General features: G+C 36.6%; 1 protein-coding gene across 3 annotated transcripts in view; it reads left to right on the plus strand.

Moving 5' to 3' along the window:
* Rab4 (RAS oncogene family member Rab4) overlaps positions 1-19,764 on the plus strand; it is a 212,200-nt gene that overhangs the window by 176,740 nt on the left and 15,696 nt on the right. For all 3 annotated transcript variants that reach the window (XM_090370777.1, XM_090370778.1, XM_090370779.1), the window contains one exon: positions 1,449-1,511. In XM_090370777.1, coding sequence (XP_090226903.1) covers positions 1,449-1,511 — 63 coding nt within the window. The remainder of the gene's footprint in view (positions 1-1,448; positions 1,512-19,764) is intronic.

Raw genomic sequence — 19,764 nt, forward strand, 5'->3', positions numbered from 1 at the left:
CTCAGTTGATTAGTAACTGCTAAGTCATACAGTTCTGTGTTGTAGCATTCCAGCTCAGTCTTATATTCACTATTATGAAAGTAGAAATTTTATGTTCAATAGTCATTTCCCTTAAAATGCTTTTAAAAATTAAACTTAAATTACAAAGATTTATTCTGTACTTAATATAGTACTTATTATAATATAGTGATATGCTTTAAAATATCCTAAACTACAATTTATAACATAAAATTTCATACAAATTAAAATATAGACAAAATATTTATCAAGAAGAAATTTGCCCTCTTAAATACACATGCATTCTAAAACTGGTTTATATTCCACTTCAACCTGAGTTGAAGACATGAAGTGTTGTTTATTCTCTGGCATGATCATATAAGTCAGGGGAGTTTAAAATTAATCATCTGTATTTAATCATTTTATCAAAAGTAAACATCTTAACTGTATTTAGCAATTACTTGGGCTCAAATACTTGTAGCCAAATGTGTCAGCACTCCTGTGTGACCACTTGGCTATGTCTGGTAAATTATCTTGTACAGCAAGTTTCTGGCTGCTTTGCACTGTGGTTGTACCATTCTAAAGATTTTTCACAAATATCTACTTCATTACCTCCAGTGATTTGTAGTGCCATATAAACTATATGATATCATTGTGATCCATTTTGTTGCCCTCAGATTCAGTTGCCATCCAGAAATTTTAATGTTATCATAATAAGATAGAATGACTAAAGAAATGTGTTTTTATTATTTATTTTTATTATTTTTTTTTTTTTTTTTGCAAAATATATATCTTTTAGGGTTTGTTTCAGTTAAACAGGACCAGTCTATCTTGCTAAGTTTAATAATTTATTTTCACTCTTTCACTTATTTTTAGATTTAGACTGTTCGTTGTCTGGACTACTGAAAATTTTGCCCCAGACATTAAATAAAATTTTTCTAATTAACTGCTTTTTCTCAGTTGGAAAGCTGTTTCCAGTATAAAAATGCTATTGGTGTATTTCTGAAATGAATATAAAATGATTTTATTGTGGGAGGGAAAGAGTTGTACTTGATGTTCACTCTTCAGTATGCACATGTAGCTGTGTAGAACAGCTAGCTCTATACAGGAGCACATCTACTCTGAAGTCTTCCGAAATGAACATAAATAAAATGTATATTCATTTCAGAAGTACATCATAATAGTTTTTAAACTAAACTGAAGGCGAAATCAACTTTTCCTTTAAAAAAATAATACAAAATTTAAATTTAGAAATCATAAAATGAACAGCAATACTCAATCTAAATACTGCAAAAAAAAAAAAAGTTGCAGACAAGAAATAGACTAAACCTAAGGATAAGCAAGTGGATAAAGCAGTTCTCTTTTGATTTTACAATTACAATATAAGATATTTTGGAGAAAAGAGTTGATACTATTTAAAGTCAAATTATCTATATTTTATTAAAATTCAGGTCTGTTACAAGAAGTTACTACAGAGGAGCTGCAGGTGCTTTACTGGTGTATGATATAACAAGGTAAGTTTTCAATAGCAATTTCAGTGTATGCAAAAATACTTATCTTGCTTGTTGTTTTTCATAATGTGATTAAATGATTTCCTCTTTTGACATGAAAGGATAAACAAGAGTTTTGCCAACATCAATAAATAAAATTGATTGGTGTAATCTAACTACAGGTTAATTTCTTAATTTCCAACTTTTCCTCTACTTTGGAAATTCAGCATGGGTTTTTAGCATATGACTTTCATCTTGGCAAGTCAGGCTCTCATAATTTTTATGTTTGTATACAATGAATTAAAGTTCTCATGTAATTAAGACAGACAGACAAATGAGATAGAGAAATGAATTTCGTATCAGTTAAATTGAGATTTACCTTTACAAAAAAAAAAAAGAATTTTTGTATACAACTAAATATTTTATATATGAAACTCAGATCATGTGTATGTCACAAGCAAAATATGCAGTGTCTTTTTTTCTTTTTTAATTCAAGGTCGGATAGCTTAAAATTAACAGCTGTGACTTACTATTATTAATCAAAATTCCAACATTATAGAATGACAAGCACTCCCCTATGCAGCAAATAACAAATTTATTAAAATGAAACAAAGCTTTGAACAATTCTAAATTTATAAACTCTTATAAATTTAGAATTTTTACACAAGTCGATGGCTATGCTGTTGGATGTCCACCCCTTAAGAACTTTCTTTGACACTTCAAATGCAGCTCTCAAAGAATATGGACTGTGGCAAAATTCATGCTTCAAAATAATACTTTAATTAATGGGGTGGGGGGGACTTATCAGTATCATATGGATCTTTTCCTCACCCCATTTACTACATTTTCTCATCATTTCTATGATGGGTTGTAGCAACATCATACGGACTTCTTTGACTGTGGGCCCTCCCCCATTTTTTTTTTTTTTTTTTTGCCACTATTATTTTTATTGCATGTGTGAATTTTGTTAAATAAAATTCATGTATGTACTGCACATCATTCTTTGCGACTCTCAGGTCTTCTGTATTTCACCAACTCCCATTAATTTTTCACTCAATTGCACATCTTGGAAATGATTCGACACTTCATTCATCCTGTTGATATCAAATTGTGATTTAGTACCGCATTGACTCTACTTGCACATGCATACTTTAAAAAGTTTGTTGATTGAGCTATTCAGTGGGTACAGTTGGCCAAGGCATGCTAGAATTAAGCTAACTCCATGTTTAATTCAGCAATCATTCTTTGTTGTCTTCTGAAATGGTCACATAATAAGATCTAGCTTTTTTTTTTTAGGCCAACTAGACATTTTGATCATATTGACTCTAGCCATGGTGAGCGATAAAGACATCACTAATGCACCTAATATACCTTTTGGATATATAACTCTAGCCATGGTGAGCGATAAAGACATCACTGATGCACCTAATATACCTTTTGGATATATAAGATATGGCAGAATTTTAGGCAAATATTCAGGGAAAAAAATTTTTTTTTTTTTTTTTATGTGAACCCCAAACACGAGAGGTATTAGAACCTATAGTACTTAGTACCGTGCTTGGGTTGGAGGTTGAGAAGACAAAAGAAGATATTTGTTGACATTGGACTTGAATTTCTGTAGATTGTAATTTTCAGGAAATACGTATGAAGGAAGATTATTCCAGAAAACGGCAGTTGAATGAATAAATGAGGAAGATGAAAAGTTGGTTCTGTGGGTTTGAAGTTGGACAGTAAATGGATGTTGGCTGGTGGCGGAACGTGTTCGGACTATTTTGAAAGAGAGAGCGGAAATTATAGAAGCCAATTCAGAAGAACAGTGCCCATGGAAGTATCTGTAGAAGAGGCATGCAGCAGAAACAGTACGTCTATGAGAAAGCGAGTGGAAAGACTCTGTTAGAAATGAATCATTAATTAATCTAACTGCCCTCTTCTGAATGGAATCAAGAAGCCTGAGAGAGGTTTGGGGGGCACCCAGAATTTCACTGACCTCAGATGTGGGAACAATATTCCATGGCAGGGTGGATTTGCGATTTATACAGAGTGAGCAGCTGTTTCGAAGAGAAGTAACGCCGAGAGCGAAAGAGAAAACCAAGTTTTTTAGTTGCAGAGGAAGCAATATTTGTAATGTGCTTGTGCCAAGAGAGATTAGAAGTCAGGGTAATCCCCAAAAGAGATATATCATTTTGCCTAGAAATCGGAGTGTCACTAAAGATAAGCATAGGAGCAGAAGAATCCTTTTTGTGAGATAAGAGACAAGACTGAGTTTTAGAAGGTTTGAAATCAACTAAGTTGTCTTTGCCCCACTGGAGAATTACCTGAAGATCGGCATTTAAGGAATTGGTAGCAGATTTTCGAGAACTTGAAGCTGATTGAGCAGCTGATTGAACAAGGTTTCTCAAAATGGAAAGTGGAATGCAATGTACTATCATCGGCAAAACTATGGATAGGATTTCCAGTCAATGGAAGAAGGTCATTAATATAGAAGAGGAAAAGAGTGGGGGAAATAACTGAACCTTGGGGGACACCGGCATTAGTGGAGAAGTTAGAAGACAGAGAGCCATCTACCATCACCCTCAGTGAGCGATCAGAGAAAAAACTGGATAACCAATTACTAAAAACAGTTGGCAAACCATAAGATGGAAGCTTGTTTAGAAGACCTTTATGCCAAACACGATCAAAAGCCTTTGAGATGTCAAGAGCAACTACTTGTGTTTCACCAAACCTTTCCATTGAATTAGTCCATAAATGGGTAACATAAGCCAGAATATCACAAGCGGATCGACACTGATGGAATCTATACCGGCGATCGTTGATCAGACGAAAGGTTTCTAGGTAGTTTGAGAGTTGGCGGTTAATTGATTTCTCCATTACTTGAGAAAGAGTAGAAGTAATTGCAATGGGACGATAATTGGGTGGGAGGGATTTGTCACCCTTTTAAGGAACTGGCTGGATATGAGCAAATTTCCAAGCAGAAGGAAAAACTCCTTTGGAATAAGAAAGTGAAAAAAGATGGCAAAGAACAGGAGTAAGTTCAGGAGCACAGATTTTGAGGGCAAGTGGAGAAATACCATCAGGACCTGGAGCTTTCTTAACATCGAGATTCATCAAAATCCTTCTGATATCCTTTTGATGGAAACCACAGGAGGCATTGAATTTAGCATGTTGGGAATGGTGGGAGATGTTTTACCAAGATCATTAATACATGAGCTGGAAGAAAAATGGGATGCTAGCAGGTCAGCTTTATCCTTGGCTGAAGTGACAACAGAACCATCTGGTTTGGACAGAGGTGGGAGCAGAGATGGGCAAAAGTTGCGGCCAATAGCTTTGGCAAGAGACCAGAATACTCGGCTACCATTAGCGCAAGAAGCAAGTTTTCTACTCTTAGCCTGTTCAAACTCTAGTTTGGACTGATTAATAAGTGCTTTACAATTGTTGCGAGCTTTGGTGTAGGCAAAAATGAAACTGAAGAATTAGAAACAAGCCAATTGCGATATGCAACATTCTTTTCTTGAACAGCCTTAGCACATTTATTGGAAAACCAAGGTTTAGATAAAGGATGAGATTTTAAAGTGGAGTGTGGGATAAAGGATTCCATTCCTGCAAGAATAATTTCACTGACACGATCTGAGCAAACATTGACATCAGAGGTTTTAAAACAGTAATCCGTCCATGGAAAAGAAGAAAAGAAGTCTTGCAGGTCATCCCATTTTGCATTCTTGTAATGCCAAACAACACGAGGTGGGGAATAGCCACGAGATAAAGGTTCCATTGGAGAAGAGACAATCACCAAGTTGTGATCTGAAGTGCCTAAAGGACCTCTCACTTCGACCCTGTACTTAGAAGGATTGTTTGTGAGAAAAAGATCAAGCGTATTGGCTGTATGATTAGGATTGTCCGTTATTCTTGTAGATAAATGAACAATCTGTGCTAGTTTATTAGTAATTGCATAAGCCTCAGCATCTCGACCTGCTAGGTCGGTGTGACTAGAAAATGGAAGCCAACTGGAGTTGTGAACATTGAAATCACCAAGTAAAATTATCTCACTGTTAGCAGAGTTGGACTGGAGAAAGGCAAGTTGCAAAGAGAGGAAGTCAAAGAGCTCCAAGTGATTAGTGGAGTTGGGAGAACAGTAGAGACAACAGATGAATTTGACACAATGAGGTAGAGAGATTTTAAGCCAGAGAAGATCAAAGAGAGGAGATTCCAAATTGCCAAGTCTCTGACAGGGAATATCAGAACGGACGTATTCACATGTACCACCTTTGAGGCGAAAGGAATCATACAACGAATAATTTGGGCATCTGAGATGAGCAGTAGTTGAATCAACCGATAACTGAGATTCTGCCAGAAAAAGTACATGGGGTTTGGCAGACTGCAAGTGGAAATGGACATTGTTGAGATTAGAATTGAGACCACGTATATTTGTGAAATGAATTAGGAAGTGCTGGGAGGTTTAGATCTTTTTGCAGATAAGCTTGTAAGCAGATAAGTTTGACAATTCATGGTGTATTCAATAGTAAGAAAAGGTGGGTGGGACATGCTGTATGAAGTAATGAAATTTTTGGATATGGCGTACACGTGGTAAGAATATACCCAGATCCTTGATATAACGTGGCCTCGATAATGCTCCCTGCATATACACTACTCGGACTCCCTCCAGTCACTATCTGGCAGAGTAGAGGTAGCAAGATTATACACTAGCTGATCCGGAAGCCTCCTAGAGAGTTACCAATAGGTTCGGTCCGGTGTACTAACTAGCGGCCGGCCTGCGAACACCATTTTGGAACTGTACCCTTGAAATGTAAGGAATATTGGATCTCGCCACTACGTTTATCATAACCTCAAAAGTCATCAATCATACTGCATGATGGAAGAGATAGGGAAGGGTTGACCGGAACTTAGCTCTAGAGACTAAACATGGGTTCCACCACTTCAAGCCTCCAATAAGCAAAGTCACCACTTTGCATATTGGTGGTTGATGTGAGTCATCTACCACCTAGTACTGCCTGGTAACATTGAGGGGCGGCGTTCCTCCATGTGGTGTGGGTGCCACACTTCGACCCATGCTTACGTTGGCCTTGTGGTCTGAAAAATATGGTATTTTCTCATTTGTTACTTTTAAATGCACAATTTTATAGCTGTAGGTACTTCAAAATTTAAGTGCCTTAGGATCACAACTGAAATAACTTGATCTGAAAGGCAAATTTTTATTGTATGTAAATTTTATTAAAGTATATGAATTTTATTAAATAAAATTCATATATGCACTTCAAATGCATGTAGCTCTCAAGCCTTCGAAGATCACTTTATGTGGTTCTCAGGATTACTTAGTTTGATTGCCCCTGCAATAAAGCATTAATTTGAAGCAAAATTATACATATTATATGTGAATACATATATATGTATTCTCATTTATTAAATTTTAAATATACAAAATTTTGCAGTTTTAGAAACCTAAAAAATCCAACAATGCCCTAGGGTCTCAAGTAATATAACTGTGCCTCCCTATATGCAGGCTCATTATCATTTTTGTGTAAGTTTACTCTCTCCATCTTAACCTTCAGTGGGTGGGTCACCATTCAAAATGTTTGGAATAAGTTTCCATTGAATAATTTTCTCTGAAACTTTGTTACCATATCAAAAACATTCAATTAAAATTCTCTAATAATAGGGTCCCCCCCCCATTCACCAGAAAATGAGTTGTTATGAGTAACATGTTTGATTTTGCAGTGAAACATTTATAATGATATGTAGAATTATGTAATGTTATATAATAATGTAATGGTTTGAAATGACATCCCATCCACTGGGAGGGAAGTATCACCTTTATGCTTCCACTTATGGAGAAACAGCTCTCTTGAATGAGTTGTCATTTTTGTCTATGAAGTTTTATTCAAAATATATCACTTTTGGAACTTCTTTCAGGCATCTGTACAAACAACCAAAAATTTACCACGGCAGCTAACCAGTTTGTAAAACTACGTTCCTTTCCATTGATATTTCAATATGTGCATCTCTCTCTCTCTCCCTCTCTCTCTCTCTCTCTCTCTCTCTCTCTCTCTCTCTCTCTCTCTCTCTCTCTCTCTCTCTCTGCAGCTATATGAAAATAGTGCAGTACCAGTGCAACTCATGAAGGCAAAGGTTGTTATGCTGTGAGCGTAAAGAATAGACAGGCTGTAGTTATTTAAGCTTAGCCTTATAATCAAAGACACAATCTAAAGAAGAAAAAGTGGCCTTTCAGAATATATGATAAAAGTCTCGAGTTATCATATTTCAAATTTTCCAAAATTGCAAAAAAGAAAGACTCTGCTCAGAATTATTCAAAAACAGTAAAAGAGAAGTGTGTCCTCATATCAGATGAAAGAACACATAAAGAAATTATCAGAAATCCTGGGGTGCAGTTTTCTCATATGTCTCTAAATACAAGTTCCATTTTGTTCATCTGAAAATCGGAATCCATACAAACAAGGTGTAGCAAGTAAAGTTCGTGGGCTGGTACTGTTGTAGTCCATACTTCCTCCAACAGATGGTGGTACAAAGATTGTCCAGTAGGCTGACAGGTTGCAAATAATAACCAGTTTCATTAGTAGTATTCATGTTTTGTGTCCCAATTTTGCAATGGAGAATGGATGAATATCAAATTTTGCTTTAAACTGGGAAAATCTGCAACAGAAACATATGAAATATTAAAAACTGTTTGTGGTGATGAAACATAAATTGTAACAGTGTATTTGAATGATATACGTGGTTCAAAGACTGGTGTTAGGATGTTCGCACCAAAAAAAGTGAGAATCTGTCAACCTTTTGAAATGAGGACAGAGCTACAAAAGTTCTTGGAATTGTGGCAAGAGATTGCCATTTGACCCTCAGAATGATGACCAATAGGTTGGATGTGAATAAGGAGATGATTTGTCACCTTGTGCATGAAGATTTAGGGAAAAGGAAGGTTTGTGCAAAATTTGCACCACAACCTCATAGATCAGTAGAAGCAATGAAGAGTGTCATGCGAAGGCTTCATCCAGACTTGTTAGGACACTCCTAATTTCCTTGACTGTGTTGTCACTGAAGATGAGCATTGGGTTTCAGTATAACCTAGAGACAAAGCATCAGCACATGCAGTGGACTTAAAAATCATCATCAATGCCCGAAAAGTTTTGTTCAAGTCCAAAACCAAGGTTAAGCTGATCATGTTTTTCAACAAGCAGAGCGTGATTCACAAGGAATTGCTACCTGAAGGGGGGGGAGGGAGAGAGAACGCTAGAGTGAGTACATGCATGGTCTTCAAAGACTATTGAAGTGCTTTTCCTGAATGAGGCCACAATATTGAGAGAAAGGCACAGCTTTCTTTTTGCATGACCCCAACATTCTGCACTTGTTATGAAGACATTTCTGATGAAACATGACATTGTACAGTTGAACCATCCACCCTACTCTCCCAATTGAACACCAGTGGACTTTTTCCTCTTTCCCAAAGTGGAAACTGCCCTCAAAGGAAAGAAATTTCAGGATTTGAGGACATAAAGAAAGACATAGCCACGAAACTGACAATTGCATGATCCCTGACAGTGCTTCCTGTAATTTAAGCTCTGTGGTGTTATCTGATGAGTTCAAGAATATTCTCACCCCTAGTATTTTCTCTAATATGCTGGCACAAATAACAATCTACTTTATTTAAAAAAGTTTTTCCCCATGGTCAGTTTCCCTCCCACTTATTCCAATCAATCTGGGGCAGATTAAAGACAATCATGCTTTCTTGCCCATTCCAACTGCATGTAAAGATTGATCATATTTTTCACAATCGTCTGGTCTGTAGATTACCTCATTGTTCCTTTGCTTCCGACTAACTCGCCACACAGATTCTTTTCTGGCAGACGTAACTTCAGACTCAGCAAAAGATCAAGAGTTTACATAAGTAAACTCTAGAAGGAAGGGGATGAATCAGATTGGTCCACTTGATGTTGGTGATTCGACTGTTGATGATCATGCATCTACATTCACACAAGAAATTCTGTAAGGAAGGGGAGGACAGAAGTTTACTTAATTCTGACAGGGAGCTAAATGATTTTGAAATAATGGAGAGCAAAGTGGAGGAGAAATTGAAGTTAAACATAAAAAAGGCACCTAGGGCAGATGGAATCTATCCAGTTATGTTGAAGGAGGCAGCGAGGGAAGTAAGCAAACCCTAAGCCATAATTATGAGAGCATCCTTATATTCAGGGGAAGTCCTCATTCCCTGGAGATATGCAAATGTATCTCCAATTCACAAAGGGGATTCAAAGGCTAATGCAAATAATTATAGACCTGTTAGTTTAACTTCTGTCACTGGTTAACAAACTGATGCAGGATCACCTACACGACACTGCAGTAATAGTTCAGACAGCATGGGTTTGTTAATGGGGAAGTCTTGTCTGACTACGATACTATGATGTGGTCACAAAGGAACTGGATGCAAAAAAATAATTTTGATATCATATACTTGGATTTCAGGAAAGCTTTTGATAATGTTACACGTGGAAGACTGCTGTACAAATTGGAGCAGTATGGCATTAAGGGCAAGTTGCTGCAATGGATAAAGGGATGGTTGAGTGGGAGAAGGCAGAGTGTGGTAATAAATGGACACTGCTCTACCTAGACCATGGTGTTCCCCAGGGTTCGGTGCTGAGCCCATTGTTCTTTTGTGTATTTATTAATGATATCGATGAAGGTATATCAGGCTTAATGTCCAATTTTGCAGATGATACAAAGGTTGGCAGGGTTGTTAATTATAGTAAAAACAGTATGCTACTGCAACAGGATCTGGAAAAGTTAGGTAGATGGGCTGAGAAGTGGCAACTGAAGTTTAATATTGACAAATGCAAATTACTGCATATGGGTAGAAGTAACCCCCAGAGGAATATACCAAAAGTGTGGTACTACACTCGAGGAGATGGAGAGTGAAAACGACCTGGGGGTAATTGTGCAGTCATATATGAAGTTCTCTGAGCAGTGCTGACGGGCTGCCAGAGCAGGTCATGGAGTTTTGTGAATGATAAAATATAGGAATTTTGCTAGCAGAGACGTGACAATCTTTGTATAAGGCAATGGTCAGGCCATACCCTGAGTACTGCGTACAGGTCTGGAGGCCTCATTTTAAGAAGAATGCAGATTTGCTAGAACAAGTACAGAGAAGGGCAAGACAATTGGTGAGAGGAACAAGGGGTTCTCTTACCAGCTGAGGCTTAAATTCTGTCAGTTTCAGCATCTGGAGACTAGGCACTTGCAAGGGGATCTGATTGATTTGTACAAGGCCTTGAATGGTTTGAGCAGGCTCAGTGCTGATGGGATACTTTCACTTGCTGAGGTTAAGAACCTGAGGGGGCATAGATTCAAATTGAGGAAAGACGGTTGTAGAATAGATGTGCGGAAGTTTGCCTTTAGTCCGTAGGTAGTTGATTGCCGGAACAGACTTTCATCTGTTGTTGGTGGAAGTTGATAGGTTAAATAAATTTAATGCTGAACTAGACAAACATTTGAAGTGAGGTTAAATGGGATTTTTTTTTTTTTTGCTGATGCTCTATAAACTTGCTTTCTTGCATCATATGCCTCAACTAATGCTAATAGCTGTTTCGCACTCGGGTTGCCTTTGATAAGAAGCATGACTCCCCCTTTACCCCTTCTATCTTTCCCATCTACCATAGTGGAGCTCATCATCTCCAGTTTCTAGGTGGCACCACATTTCTGTTATATATCAGCACTAGTTGTACCCAGCGTAACATATGCCATCTTTCTGATTATGGCATAAACAATTTAATCTAGATCCTTCAGTCTTCACCATTCTTGCTTACTGGTGATATAATTCTACAGCAGTCACCTGTGGGATATATGCATATGTTTCCCTGTCTTCTCCAACAAATATTGCAGCAACCTCCATTTTGTATGTAGGTGCATTATATCGTCTCTTAACCATCTCATCCAATTTTTGCATTACTTTGGCCTCTCGCCCTTGGTTTGATTGTTTTTCAAGCCGTTTTGTTGTTGCTTCGGCAGAATCAAAAATATAAAGTTTTCCATATCCTGACTTATTTGTCTCATTTGGATATAGCGGTGAGACCAGTTGGTAAATCTGGCTGTGTATTCTAAAACAGTATGGACCATTTCCAGGTGATGATTTAATCTCTGTGCCCATTGCTGAGTTGTACTCTCATATATGTTCTGTGTCGTTATTTGCTTCATGTGTATCCCCTGTAAGCAGCTCTTGTAATAGAGTAGTTTTCTCAGAGGGTGCGTCAAGACGATTTCCATCATGACAGCATTTACTGTATTTATTTGATGTGTTTAACTCGTGTCCCCAATATCTTTCATTGCAGTACTCAAAGTTGTAACACATTTCCTATTTCATTCTCTTCCACATTAATTACAGCTTGTTGATTATTCACATCCAGTACTTCTATTTCATTAGTCCTATGGTGTCTTCTCATTTCCAATCTTCCTTCTGTTTCTTCAATGTTTTCTGTCCATCTTTGTAATTGTAGTCTCTCTCTGTCTATTACGAAGACAGACAGAAAACATTGAAGAAAGAGAAGCAAGATTGGAAATGAGAAGACACCCTAAGTTCTTACACACTATTCAGCCATTTTTACACTTCTTATTAAAATTGAAGACAGATAAAATAAACATACATCGATAGCATTCAGTTCAAATTCGGTCATTTTATTGACAACACTCCTAATATTACTGTAGATACAGTTAAGACTTAAATAATCTTCTTTAGTTCACTACCCTGACACACCCCTTGAAGTTATCTAGGCTTGTTTCCCTATCTTTATCATCCCACTCATTTGAAATTTTACTGCCCTCAAAACATCTTGCCAACCTTGGCTTGTGGGGAGAATGGGTGTTACAGACCAAATGATTCCAAAGAGTACAATAAAAATCTCTTTAGACAACTTGAATAGACAAGCAAGTGCAACATTATGATCAACTTTAATTTCCCCTGCAAAAGTTGGAAATTGTAGATGTGCATTACATATTGCAGGAACAGTTCTTTTAGAAAAAACTGGATAACTACTGTTTGGTTCAACATGTTAGAGAAAGCAAGTATCCTTGACCTATTTCTCACCAAGGATCCAGCAGTAAGTTTAATGCTACTGAATTCAAAGTATTGCTCTTGGAGAACAAAAACCCAAGAGTAGTTTTATAGATTACACAGAGAGGAATTAAAGGATTATGATACAGAAAAATGGTGACCAGATAAATGCCCACATGAAAATTCCGCATAAAAAAAACCCCCCTCTCATAAACGCTCATGTGAAAAATACCCACACGGAAAATTGCTCACACAGATAAATGCACGCATGGAAGAATGCAAGTTATTTTTAGTTTATAAAAAAAAAAACAAATTATTTCATATTTCAAAATGTTGATTTATATATTTTATTTCTCTTTCTGTATGATGTATTTTAATGTAACTTCTGATATAAAACTTTTGATTTTAATATAAAATAGAATATTTGGATGTAAATGTTTGTAAGGGAAATTACAGGAAATAAAATGCTCCGGTTTTATTGCAACTAAAGCCTTTTATTTTATTTATAAAAATAAATAATTTTTTTCTCTGTCTTACAAAGTGAACAGTCAACACTTGGTTTTTTATCAACAAATAGCTAATTCAGACATATTTCAGTTTGTCTTCTACTTGCTCATATTCCTGCACAAAAGTGGCGACCAAGTCATGCAGTGCATCATGTTTTCTCTTTTTCACCTCTAGACAGACGTGCCTGTGCATTAGCCAGTGTCAATCTGTGGCAAGCCAGGTCCCTCTTCAGTCCATCAAACAAAAACCGCATGCTGGGATGACTGCAGTGGAATAGGGAATTAAGTGCATTGTGAAATCCCTCACAGCAGTTTGTAGTTTTAGGTGACCTTTCAAGAGCTGCATCATGATGATTTCATATTCTTATTGGAAACTGGGGATCTCTACCTGCTGCAACTTCAATATATGTAGAAAAGAAGTATGTGAGTACCTCATTATAGCTATCTTCATCTGGAAATGTGGCGGCAAGCTCATCATTGACACTCTTCACATCATGGACTGGGACAATGGTTAATGCAGCAAGAGACTTCAGCTTGAGTTTTATACTTATATCACTTTCAAATTCAGTCTTCAAGCCAGCATTGCTGAGTTTCCTGATGAGACTCTGGCACAAATATTGAAATAGCACCTCGGCATGTGGAAAAGCAATCCTCACTACATGCATGCAGGCCTTCTCAAAATCCACTAAAAAAACCTTTTGAGGCACCAGATTTGGAACCATCAGCTTCATGATTTCAGAATACTCCATGTATGTGCAGAACACTCTTTTTAGAGCATTAAGTTATGCTACTGGGAAGAGAATTAGGGTTAATAAGGAAGTATCCTGGTGGTCTGAAGAATTGTCATCCTTAAGGAAAGAAGTTTTTAATGCAATCGAATCTTATCAGAGGCATAGAAGTTGGGGGTGTTGAAGCTGCATACTTTAAAGAATTATATGAAGTTAAAGGTTATATCATAAAAAAGATTTTTGAATCTAAAACAGCTGCTTGAAGGAACTTAGTTCTGCTTGTAGGCAACTCAGACCCATGGGGTCTTGTTTATAAGATTTTGAGGAATAACATATCTCCTAATAATATTTTTAATACTGTAATAGTTGATAATGTTGAGACAGTGTACTGGGATACTACTGTTCAGGTTGTAACTAACAAGTTCTTCACTTAGGATGATACTGCAGAACAAACTAAAATTAGACAGGATAATATAACTTATTGTGGGCCAGACGATGACCACTTATTTACTGCAAATGATTTAAGGACTGCTGCTTCACAAATAACTATTAACAAGTGCCCTGGACCTGATATGGTCAAATTGTGTGGTTCTTAAACTGGTGGAACTGTTCCCAATTGTGATGTTAAATATGTACAACAGGTGTTATATTGACGGAGTTTTTCCTGGTTTCTGGAATTATTGAGAAACCTGGTAAAAAGTTAAGTGATCCCCGGGGATACAGGCCTATCTCTTTGTTGGCAAATCTAGGAAAGCTTTATGAGAGCCTGATATTATCTAGACTAAATCATCTGTTTGGGGGAAATAAACTTCAGGTTTGTAAACCAATATGGTTTCACAAAGGGACTTTCTACAGTTGATGCCATTGGAGATCTGACTTCTCATATTCTTTTTTATAAGTATGAATTGGCAATATTTAAAGATTTTGGAAGAGCTATTGATAGTGTCTGGTTCCAAAGTATTTTATTTTCACTTAGATTATTAAATTGTCCTAGATTATTATATCATACAGTGTTTAGTTATTTAAATGGGAGACAAATATTGTTGAAGGCTCAGCATAAGGTGTTTATGAAAGCAATGTCCAGAGGCTGCCCACAGGGCTCAGTGTTGGGCCCTGTGTTCTGGAACCTGGTACTGCACCAATGGTTATCATTAGAACATGAGTTTTGCTATGAATTTTAGAAGAAAGAGCTGAGGCAATTTTTATCTAGTTTGGTCACTTGGGTTAGCCAACATAAGCTGAAAGTATCCCCTTCAAAGACAGTAATGATGGTTTTTAAAAGGAAACTGGATCCTGGTAAACCACCAAAAGTTTTCATCATCATCATCAGCCATTTTCAATCCACTGCAGGATGAAGGCCTCTCCAGCAACTTTCCAGTTCCTTCTGTTTTGAGCACTGGCCATCCATTTACTACCCACAAACTCATGAATTTCATCTATCCATCTCCGCCTTTGTCTTCCAGGTTTTCTTCTAGCTCCTCTTGGATACCATTCTGTTATTTTCTTAGTCCATCTGTCATCATGTCTTCGGGCTGTGTATCCTGCCCAAGACCATTTTAGTTCTTTAGTTTTGATAAGAATGTCCTTTACTTGAGTTTATTGCCTAATCCATGTGTTTCTCTTCTTATCTAACAGTGTGATTCCCAATATGATTCGTTCCATTCTTCGCTGTGTAGTTCTCAGCTTCTCTTCCATCCTTTTGGTGAGTGCCCAAGTTTCACTTCCATAAGTCATGGTGGGGAGTATACATTGATTCATTATTTTACGTTTCAGACAAACTGGGATATTGCTCTTCAGTATGTGACTATATTTCCTGAATGCTATCCATCCAAAATTTATTCTTCTCTTGACTTCCAGCCATTTATCATTATTACAGCTAATAACTTGTCCCAGATAAGTATATGACTCCACCTTTTCAATTACTGCTCCTTCAATCATTATTTCCCTTTCTGTGGCATACTTGTTCATATTACTTTTGTTTTAGCCATATTCATCTTTAGTCCAAAATCCTTACTAGCTGTGCATAACTGATTAAGATTTTCCTCTAATTCTTTGGGATCATGGCTTATGACCACAATGTCATCTGAAAATCGTAAATGGTTTTACTACATGGTAAACAGATACCAGTGGTATCACAGGTTAAGCGTATAGGAATTATTTTAGATAACAGATTGCTGTTTATGCCACATCTGGTTTTTATAAGAGAAAAGATTAAGAACTTCACAGCCGCTGTAATACTTATTACTCGAACAGATTGGGGGGGCTGAAAAGGATAGTGTTACAGTTATATTATAAGGTAGTATAACAAAAATGTGTTTCTGAGAATAAGTAACAACAGTCTTCTCCTATTGGTGAAGTGTTACTTATTCAAAGTACTGCAATATCGTGGCAACTCATTGTGAAGGTATTCACAATATGAGATACAACTTAAATGATGCCGTCTTTACATAAATTTGCTAATTTAGAGTTTAGCTGGGTATTAATGTGATGCATTTGCACTAACTTGTACATAGTTTTAAAAGTTATTTGGAACTACAAAAAATATCTCGGGATACAATAATACTTCCAAATTTAGGATTGAACGTATTTTCTCAGGCATTTATCTGGCTAATGCAAAATTAGCCAGATAAATCCCGAGATTTCTCGCGATTTTCTTATGTCTGGCACCATACAACTGGCTTTCATTTTACTTATATTTACTTATTGTACAGCAATGTCAGAACAGTAGCATGCATTCCTATGTGTCACCAGTAAGCAAAATAAAATTTGCTGTCCTAAATGCTGAATACTGATAAGCGTTAACCAATTAGAAAACTATAACGAAAAATATTTCGGCGCTCTTGAACTGCCGCCCATAAGCGACGCTTACCTCGCCTATCCACTTGCGCCGGCCATGTGTCAGAATGTAGTTAGTTCACGATTATTGCTTGTGGTGGGAGGTTACTGCTTGTGTGTTCCACTTGATTTTTTAAATTTATTTATATAATGAGTAATGAAGAGGGTTTTTCTGTTCCTTTCTTTTAGCTCAAGCGCTAATTTATTTAAAAAACTGTATAATTTGCAAACTTTTTGGCATACACGAGATAACTCGGGAAAGCCAAATGGATTAATTACTCACGTGTATTTTCTTTTAAAAAATTTATAAAAAACTATCTAATGAGTATTCGCATGATGCATACTTTTAATCTGTAAAATAAAAAAAAGTCTATCCGTTATGGCATATTTTCAGGAAAAAAATGTTCCAGGAAGGGGTTAATAAGAGAACACACTTGCATGCTTTATTATTGTTGGAGTCAACTACTCCTGCGCAGTTGTACTGCTCCCATTTCCACTTTTGAATCGGAGAGCGGTTTTTGTTGTTTTTTCCCCTGACCGGTAAAAGATTATTAGTGTGGGGCATATTACACTGTTGCTGGTTTATGGGTGGAAATATTTTATTATCATTATTATTTTTGTTTATTTATTTATTTTTTTATTTATTTATTATTTATTATTTTTTATTATTATTTATTTTATTTATTTTTTTTTTTTGCTGGCTTCCAGGTTGGGCAGCCTGGGAGCGGGGTTGCTGGCACCCACTGGTCTAGCACTTTCACTAGTGGGTGTGGGATAAATGTGCATATTATGTTATTGCACAGACAGTGTTTAGTTGACACACTCTGTGCAACAGTGTGTCAACTAAACACTGTCTGCGTTAAGTTGATACTGTGTTTAGCTCCCTGCGCCAGGCAGTACTTGCTTATATAGGGGCTGTTGTCTGATGGCAAACTAGTCTGATGTTACAACATTTACACACACTAATGCATGCACACATATTTAGTACACTCAGGCCAACATCAAGGGATTAGTATGCCTACAGAATACACAGGTGAAGATGGATGTGAATCCGGGTGCCAACCATGGCAAACACACACACACACACAGACACACAGCTTCATGATTTCAAACATTCTGTTATAAGTATCCAAGTTCTTTTTCTGTAACAAAATGTAAATACATGGCGGATATGGGTTACACCTTGGCATGCCATGTATACTGTTGGTAAAACATATTTGGAACTTTCTCAACGGTGCCATCTCCATAGATTGTACCTTTGTTCAATTCAACCAAGAATTCTTTATCACCTAAAACCAGAATTCTGTCTGGAGCATCCACACCTGAATCATGGAGTATCAGTTGTGACCGTGTTTCTTAGAAATGTCAGAATTTATTGTTGTTGGATTAGGCAAATGACCGTCTTTTCTGTGATTTAGAAGATTTTTCACAAGGGACGATTGTTTGGACATATGGGCCAGTACATTGTTACTCAATTCTGACAACACATTCTCCATCACATTGCGAGGAGTAGAACTAACTACTCTCATATATTGCCTCATTTTGCTTCTGGCAACATTGGCTTCTGCTTTTTGAGGGCAGGAATCATGACTATTTTTGGTTGGTTGTTGTACTATGTTGCCATCTTTTGTCTTCATAACTAAATGACAATTGAGGGTGCAGCAGGTAGAGATCCCCATTTTCCAATAAGAATATGGAATCATTATGATGCAGCTCTTGAATGGACGCCTAAAACTACAAAGTGCAGTGGGGAATTTCACAATGCACTTAACTCCCTATTCCACTGCACTCATCCCAGTGTGTAGTATTTGTTTGATGGACTGAAGAGGGACCTGGCTTGCCACAGATTGACACTGGCTAATGCACAGGCAGGTCCATCTATAGGTGAAAAAGAGAAGATATGATGCACTGCATGACTTGATTGCCACTTTTGGGCAGGAATATGAGCAGGTAGAAGACAAACTGAAATACTTGAAGAGATTGGCTAACTTACAGTAATGAAAGTTCTATTCAAATACTTGAGAAATAAATAAATCACTGAAATATGTCTGAATTAATTGTTTGTTGATAAAAAAACCAAAAAGTGTTGACTGTTCACTTTGTAAGATAGAAAAAAAAAATTTCTTTTTATAAATAAAATAAAAGGCTTTAGTTGCAATAAAACCAGAGCATTTTGTTTCCTGTAATTTCCCTTATAAAAATTTACATCCAAATATTCTACTTTATATTAAAATCAAAAGTTATATTAAAATACATCACATAGAAATAAAATATATAAATTCAACATTTTTTTGCATTTTGAAATATGAAATAATTTGTTTTTTATAAACTAAAAATAATATGAACACGTATTAAAAATAATATGAGTGCGATCTGTTATAAACGGGTAGTAAACTCTATCTTATTGCATTTGTGATAATCCCAATAACTGGAATTCTGTGGGTTTTTGCATTACAGTATTATGGTGAAATGAGTTCCCCTTCACTGAAATCTTCAATCATATAAAAAACTTAAATAAATTTACAGAATCTCTTCATTCCTATTTACTTATTACAATGGTTGAAGGTAAAGGGACCAATGGAAAGTGCAAGTGCTGGCAGTACTAGGAAACGAAACAAAATTGATTTAGAAATGAAGATGATTAATTAAGAAGTACGAAGCAGGACAAAGTTTGCTATCTATTGCAACAAATTAGGTCTCGCTGCTTTAACAGTGTGCATATAAAAGAACATGTTAAGGATCAACACATTTGAGATCAACAGTGTTCAGGTGCTATATCGAAGATGGAAAAGCTATTAATAATATGGATGGAAAATCAGATTCAGAAGCAAGTACCCCTGAGTCCAATGGCCTCAAGCAAAAGGAAGAAGTATTTATGAAGATATTAAGGATAAGTACGGCGAACCCCAAGCCCAGTTCGTGGCAAGCAACGGAAGTTTTAATAGGTTCAAGCATCACACCAATGTCCAAAACATTAAAGTATGCGGTGAAGTTACCAGTGCCGATTCTGCAGCTGCAGAAATTTTGTGGTATTGGAAAAAACCCCTTCTAAATCTTCACAGCCCTCAACTTCCACAGCTGCGTGCTTATCAGCTGGAGAGTTAATTTTGGTAACGATGCTTGCTGATGTTATGCCTGTCTCT

The sequence above is a fragment of the Mastigoproctus giganteus genome, chromosome 3 (assembly GCF_048544385.1).
Source record: "Mastigoproctus giganteus isolate SK-2022 chromosome 3, ASM4854438v1, whole genome shotgun sequence".
Classification (NCBI taxonomy): domain Eukaryota; kingdom Metazoa; phylum Arthropoda; class Arachnida; order Uropygi; family Thelyphonidae; genus Mastigoproctus; species Mastigoproctus giganteus.